At 34.9% G+C, this 7,554-nt stretch overlaps 1 protein-coding gene across 1 annotated transcript in view; it reads right to left on the reverse strand.

Moving 5' to 3' along the window:
• LOC107725381 (serine/threonine-protein kinase/endoribonuclease IRE1) overlaps window positions 1-6,256 on the reverse strand; it is a 14,226-nt gene extending 7,970 nt beyond the window's left edge. The window contains exons 1-10 of the mRNA XM_016534616.1: window positions 5,918-6,256; window positions 3,958-4,075; window positions 3,714-3,747; window positions 2,834-2,906; window positions 2,683-2,755; window positions 2,288-2,410; window positions 1,408-1,512; window positions 1,026-1,293; window positions 746-824; window positions 516-669 (exon numbers count right to left, since the gene is read on the reverse strand). Of these exons, the coding sequence (XP_016390102.1) occupies window positions 516-669; window positions 746-824; window positions 1,026-1,293; window positions 1,408-1,512; window positions 2,288-2,410; window positions 2,683-2,755; window positions 2,834-2,906; window positions 3,714-3,747; window positions 3,958-4,075; window positions 5,918-5,977 (1,087 nt within the window). The 5' untranslated portion in view covers window positions 5,978-6,256. The remainder of the gene's footprint in view (window positions 1-515; window positions 670-745; window positions 825-1,025; window positions 1,294-1,407; window positions 1,513-2,287; window positions 2,411-2,682; window positions 2,756-2,833; window positions 2,907-3,713; window positions 3,748-3,957; window positions 4,076-5,917) is intronic.
• Window positions 6,257-7,554: the final 1,298 nt, after the last annotated feature.

Here is a 7,554-nt window from a genome sequence, read left to right on the forward strand (position 1 = left end):
ATGACCTACTCACACACACACACACACACACACACACACACACACACACACAGATAAAGCTACATATGCAGAAATATAATACAGTCTTTATAAAAACATAACTGATATTGATTGAATAATCATTAAGAAATGCACTTTATAAATGCTCTTTCTTTATCATTTCATTTTTATCAACATTTAACTACATTTGAAAACACTCAAAAGTCAAAATGTTTAATATAATATAATATAATATAAATATAATATGTTTTTGAATTTAAAAAATGTTAACCATTTACAGAGATTCACCACTGTTTTAAAGCAGTTTTAGTTTTAGAACAGTTTTAGGGCATATTTTTCTCTAATATACTGTACAAACTTCAGTTCTGAAACTACTGAACTAGAACTTAAACTGTGGGAGTTGTAGCATTGCACATGCATGCATGCATCTTGATGTACACATAATAATGTAAGTGAGCTAAATTTAGAGTGTCTGTACATATATTAAGATTAATGTGTAAAAGTGTTGACTGTACCAATCAGCAGCCACTGATTCTGCAGGGAATTGCTGCTTCCTGGTGGATATTTCACGTCAGTGCTGGGTGTGATCTCACACTCGGGCCGCCCATTACCCATTGTGACGCCAGCGGTGATTGGCCCCTCAATGCGTGCAAGTGTAAGACCTTTTGGCTGCCATGGGAACAGGATATAGTTATTAAGAAGGAAGTTTTACTGTTGGTTTTGAAAAATGGATAGCAGAACTTACCACTATTGCCACACCTTGGTGCACAAGAGAGGTAGAAGCATACAGATGAGAGTCTGTCTTGCCAACATAGAGAGTAGGACTATCAAAATATGCACACATGAATACATAATTACTTTAAAATATTACTTTATAAAAGGTTAATCATCACTTGATTTGTTTTATAGTTAATTGCCTTTTAAGGCATACAGGTTTGGCACGCAAGGGTGAGTAAATGATGACAAAATGATGGGTGGTGAATGATCCCTTTAAATAAATGGGTTTTTAAAGACTAATGTCTTACAATAGCTGAGTCTTAGTGCTGTGGTTCTCCTTTGTGAACTGGTAGGTCCACTTCATGGTGTGGGACTGTGTGTTTTCTGCAGTGAAGGTCAGGTAACGCAGGGTTTCTGTTGCGACAGTCAGATGAGGAGCTCGCCGCAGACTGTCCTGACTCCATAAATAAAACCCTGCCACTGGAGAATCAAACTTCTGCATCCACAACACCTCACCAGAGTCCCGATCCACTGTAACCACCAGACCGTCCCCGCTGGACGCAAAGTGTGACATCTCTGTGATTCACAGACACACTCAAATGTGATGAAATCCAAAAACAACATACTTACGCATTCACAAATTCGATAGACTGGCTTGTAAAATCTGTGCATGCGTGGTGAAGGACCTACTATATTCATATTTCTTGTCATCATAGAGAGGCGCGGAGTAGTCGTTGTAGGTGGCATTCCAGCGGAGTTCCTGAGTCTTCGTATTATACATGGTGATCATATATTCTGCAGACATACACATGGATACATGCATCACATAACCAACCAATCAAAAGTTTGGGTTCGGTAAGATTTTTTAGTTTTTGAAAAAAGTATTTTATGCTCACCATGGCTGCATTAATTTGATAAAACAGTAATATTGTGAAATATAATTACAATTATTTTTTTAAATATATATTTATATTTTATTTCTATTTTTAATTTTGATATATTTTAAAAAGTAATTGAAGAGCTCATTTGCAAAAACAGATATCTCAGTTTTTAACAGTTTTCAAAAATCATGTTTTTTCATTGTGCATTCCAATTAATCTCAATCAAACTGCAGTTGGGTTATCTTGATTAAGTAAAAAGAACTACAAAAGTTATACAGCTAACTAACACAATAAAACACAATAAAAACATGATAACATAATAAAAAAAAAACATGATTTTTGAAAATTAAAAAAATGGAGTTATCCGTTTTTGCAAATAAACTCAAAGCTGAATTTTCAGCATCATTACTCCAGTCTTCAGTGTCACGTGATCCTTCAGAAATCAATCTAATATGTTGATTTGCTGCTCATTAAACATTTCTTATTATTACTAATAATAATGTTCTGATATTTTTCTTTTAGCGTTTTTGTCTTTACTCTCACTTTTGATCAATTCAATGCATTCTTGCTGAATAAAAGTATTTCTTTCTTTCAAAAAAATGTGTGTGTGTGTGAGTATTACATATGTGTATTACAGAATGACTCAGGGTGTTATAATAAAGAGAAGGGTCACATATGCGTGTTCGAACCTGTGCGACCAATGTACAGCAGAGGGGCAGAAGGGCAAATGGAGGCTGAAGAGGAGGTGCTTAGACTCGTCTGTTTTTCACCTGTCTGAGGATCAACCACAAACCAAGTGTCCTGTTTTTTACCTGGGAAAATACACAATACAATAAATGAGAGTGTGCAAGGCCATGGAGCTTTTCACAGATCATTGTATGTACATGCTATCAGGGTTTCGCTCAGCAAAACTAGTATATGACTTTTAAGCTTTTATTAATTTTCACAAATTTTAAAAGATCACACTGAGCTGGAAATCACTTTTTTTTGTCCATGGGAAACCTCCATTACCACAAAATACATATATCAAACACTGATTTCACCAAAAACATTACAAACACACAAACATGTCTGACATATATACCCGTGTAGAGCACCCCATCAGAGCTCCTGCAGGGAGAAGACTGGACCAGTTCTGGAATAGTGAACGGGAGTTTCTGCAGAGAAGATTCATATAAATGACTGAGCTGTGACTCTCTGACAAACACACTTGCAGCCCTTCCCATGCCACTCACCATCAGACCCTCTTTGCGCTTGCCTCCTAGTACATACAGACTGCCATCATTGGGATCCGGTAAAAAGCCTGGCCTACAAGAGGAAACAGACAACTTTAAAATTGGATCATAAAAGTGGGCATTACATACCAGAAATGTGTCAGACCTGAATGCAATTTTAAAACAATCACTAAATTATTATTTTTTGGCTATTGGTAATAGTATCCAATAGCCTGCATGACTTAAGTGATGTTATTTATATAAAAAAAAGCAAGTTATTACATTTTGACCAACATACTATCTTTCAAATGTATGGGGTCTGTAAGATGTTTTTTTTTATTTTTTTATTAATATTTTATTTTATATTTACTTTTTAGCAAGGATGCATTAAACTGTTCGAAAACGACAATAACAGCATTTATAATGTTGCCAAAGATTTCTATTCAAATAAATGCTGTTCTTCTGAACTTTCTATTCATCAAAGTATCCTAAAAATGTATCATGGTTCCAAGGTTTAATGTAATATTTAAAAATTAGGCAGCACAACTGTTTTCAACATTGATAATAATAAGAAACGTTACTTAAGCAACAAATCAGTGCATTAGAATCATGTAACACTGAAGTAATGTAAACTGAGTAATGGCAGACAATACATTTATTTTTGCCATCGCAGGAATAAATGACATTTCAATTTATTTTTAAATATATTTGATATTCAAAGTAAAATAGAAAATGTTTATTTTAAACAGTAATAATATTTCACAATATTAATGTTTATAATGTGTTTCACTGTTTTTTTGGTGAGCACAAGTGACATTTAAAAACATTTTTCAAAATCTTACCGACCCTAAACGTGTAGTAGTGTACATTCATTTAGTTTCTGAAGCTGTTAAACACTTACTCTTGGAAATAGGTAGGAACCTGTATGATGGGATCTAGAAGAGAGAGAGAGTGAAATGGTTATGGAAGTTGTTTGGCAGATAATAATACTACAGCAATTACACTACTCTTAAAAATATGTCATGGAATAACAATTTTGTAACAACAAAATGTTTGTCTTAATGCGACAAAACAGCACTACAACATGATAACATTCTTTTTTATCATTTGTCATAATGCACATACATGCATGCAGATACACACACCTTCCTTTAGTGTCCATTTGATGTCTCCTGTCTGTTTACTGACGGCATGCAGACTTCCATCCAGTGTTGAAACAAAGAGCAGGGATTCTGGGAGAGAGACTGAACTTCCTCCCTCACACTGAAAGAGAAACCAGTAAAACACCATTTCACACACCACACTGCAGATATCAGACTATTTAAAACTAATCGCTACCTGATATGTATCCGGAAATACCCACACTGACTGAGTGTGTGTGTACTTGTGAAGGCCAACATTTTTAAACTCACGTTTAGCTTTAAATCTAACGCCAACATGTCTGTAAGAGTTAGATTCATGGGGAGTGTATAGCAAATATATTATTTACGAAAAATCTATACGAGGTCCTCACTAACATAGCTTCAGAGGTTTGTGTGTGTTTGTGTTAGAGAGCATGGTTAACAGTCAACGGCTATTAACCAGGATATCCTTCTTTGTAACGCCACTCCTATATTTACCAAAAAAACTGCCTGACATTATATGACTGAGAATGACAACTTTAAATGAGTCAATATCACTCAACAGTATTATGCATGTTTTAAATTTTTGTTTCAAATTTCTTATTCCTTTTTTTTTTTGCATTGGTTTCGAATAACATTTTTGAATCTTGTCACATATTCAGTTCACTGTTGTAAGATATTTATCTGACCCCCTTCTGACTCCATATCCACCCTGTAGGCCTAATGTATAATAAAGTTCACTGTGTAGAACTTGCAGAAACATTGCAAAACTGTCTTGCTCCACTAAAATACTACCAGTACAAAAGGTATCAAATTTACTTGTAGGATGACATAATTAGGCTGTTATTTCATTAAAGCATACAATCATTATTAATTTGAGGGGATACAATGTTTTACATTTTCAATAATTCATCCTGAGGGCATAAAGAACAGTGGTATTATTACCTCAGGGCAAACTAAACCCGAAGCTCTGCCTAAAACATTATGGGCCAGTAAGTGATTAAAAGAAATGATCATATAGCACCACATACCTTAAAACACACTACTCATGTTTTCTCACACATTCATGGGAACTCCTGTTACAACACACATGCACCCGCTCTGGGAACAATGCATCATGGATTGCGCGAGCTCTCCAGTACAAAGCCTATTAAGCGCGTCTCTATGCAGGTCTCGTGCTCAGGCTCAGGTAATATGACACTATTGTAAGAATACGAATTGAAATGAGCTTAAACAACTCTGTTAATAGGGTTGTGTTTCCAACTTCTTCCAAACGTGTTGCTTGAATCGCTCACATAATGAACGAATCGGTCTTTTGAGCAGATTATTGTCAAATTGTCAAAGCACTCGACTGAACTGGATAATTTTGTTTAGGAATTAAGCTGTGAGGTAGATATAACGCAGTTAACAATATAAGAAAAAACAATAGTAATATTATTATTATTTAATTTAATGTATTTTTTGTATGATCAATACCATTATACAACTTTACAAAAATGCAATTTCCGCAAAAATGGCAGATTTAGTACAGAAAAACCATTAGACCTACAGTACCTAATCAAAACCATAATATAAAACACCAACTAGTTCACTACAAAATGAATGTTAAAATCTGCGAAGGGACGCTTTTGAGTGATAACTAAAGAATCTGTGAATCGGGTTTTTGAAGACGTTCGTTCAAATGAACCGATTCGCCTAAATGAATCCGACTCGCACACTTTATTCATTATTAATAGTAAATTCACTATATTACTTTTTAATTATAATACAATAGTATATTAATAATATCAAATAATTATAATATGGGATGCCTGTTTTATTCTCGTTTATTATTTTTAATTAGCCTATCATTCCAGGAACCTCAGAGCACACCGCCTCTGCGTAGCCAAAAATAGATGAACACATATCCCTGTCCCCGTGCATTCCCTATGGTGACCAGCAACATAAAGTGGTAAACACATGCGATCCATTTCCCCCTATTTACCTGTGACACGTTTCCAGCCAAGCTAAGCAACAACAGCAGCAAATGTCTCCAGTCCATCATTTCTCCTTGAATCTGACAGATGTGTCTGTGGTTGAAGTTGCGGCGTGTTCTAGGTCTGTGCCAGTAAATATACACTTAAGGTCGAAAGGGCTCCAAACTCCTCCAACAAAACGCCATAATCACAAAGTACTGGAAAAACTTCACAGCGGCATACTCAATCACTTACAGTACTGCTACGGTTCAGCATATGTCTGTAACATGCCAGACAACTGATCCTATATTATAATAACAAATATTGCACATTTCCGCGTTGGGACGGAACTGGTGATGTCACTCAAATCAAAGAGCCTACAGTAGAAAACTAGAAGGCACGGCCATGTTTGTTTGATTGACAGCGCGTCTGACCAATAGCGTCTCGCTGCGCTGAGTTGAAAGGCGGAGTTTCGAGAAAACTGCACGTGGAACAATAACAGTTTGGCCCTGACGATTGATAACAACAAGGCCCCTTCTGTCTTTGTTTTTCTTTTACATTCAACATAGAATATTTTCTCTGCTTATTAAGTGGGCAAAATGTTTCTGCAATGTTAGTGCCATCGGAACAAGTAATGTTTTATTACTTCATTAAAATGAAGAAATAATAACATACTGAAACATGTATGACTTTTTATGTTCAGTCGTTTTCTCAACATAGTTATTTAAAGCATAAGAATTATACATTCTACCAAGCCTGTATAACTAAACTGATTGCAACATACAGAGTGATAATGTAATCTGAGCTAGCTGTCTCTTAAGTGAATGTAACTTCTTTGTAGATACATACATTAAAGCTGTGGCAAAAAAATAAAATAAATAAATAAATAAAAAGAACAAACAAATACATAAATAAATAAAACAAAACTAAACAACAAGGATGTACAAGGTAACAAAATATACCATAACATTATTGTGGCCAACAAATTATGTAATTAAAACATGTAGAACATTTAAACCAATTAAATGTGTTTTAATAAAATGTGGTATAACCTCAAAATTTACGAAAATATATTTACATACCATGAGCTTTGCTGCCCTCTTGTGCAAGATTTTTAGCGTCAAGCCCATCAAACGATATCCTTAAAAGGAACCCACTGATACAGTTTAAAGACACCTGCATAATTATGTGTGTGTGTGTGTGTTTGTGTGTATAAAAATATAGCCTATATGTGTATTAAAATATGTGTGCTTATAAAAGAATTGGCGTTTGTCTTTGCAACAAGCTGTAGAAAGATTTGTCTCTCCTAATTGTTGTTTTTGTATTCTCTGTAATATCAAGGACTATAGAAGATACTTAAACGGACTTTGGTTATATGGATGAAGGTTTTAGAAACGATTGAAAGCACTTATGAACAAGAATATATAGTAATTTCCAAAAGATTGGATACGCTTCACGATTATGCGTGTCATCTTTGCGCAAGGGACCATGCTAATCTTCTCTGTATCGATCCAATTTTAGTATATGTGTTGTCCCAGACAACACGAACATGCAGAGGAAATTGACAAGATATAGAGTTCAGATACTGGCTATTAAAGCACATGGCGGTAACAAAAGGTTTAGACAACAAATTAATTATATAACAAGTCTGCTATATCGTAGAGCG

The sequence above is a fragment of the Sinocyclocheilus rhinocerous genome, unplaced genomic scaffold, assembly GCF_001515625.1.
Source record: "Sinocyclocheilus rhinocerous isolate Xijiao unplaced genomic scaffold, SAMN03320098_v1.1 scaffold1386, whole genome shotgun sequence".
Lineage (NCBI taxonomy): Eukaryota > Metazoa > Chordata > Actinopteri > Cypriniformes > Cyprinidae > Sinocyclocheilus > Sinocyclocheilus rhinocerous.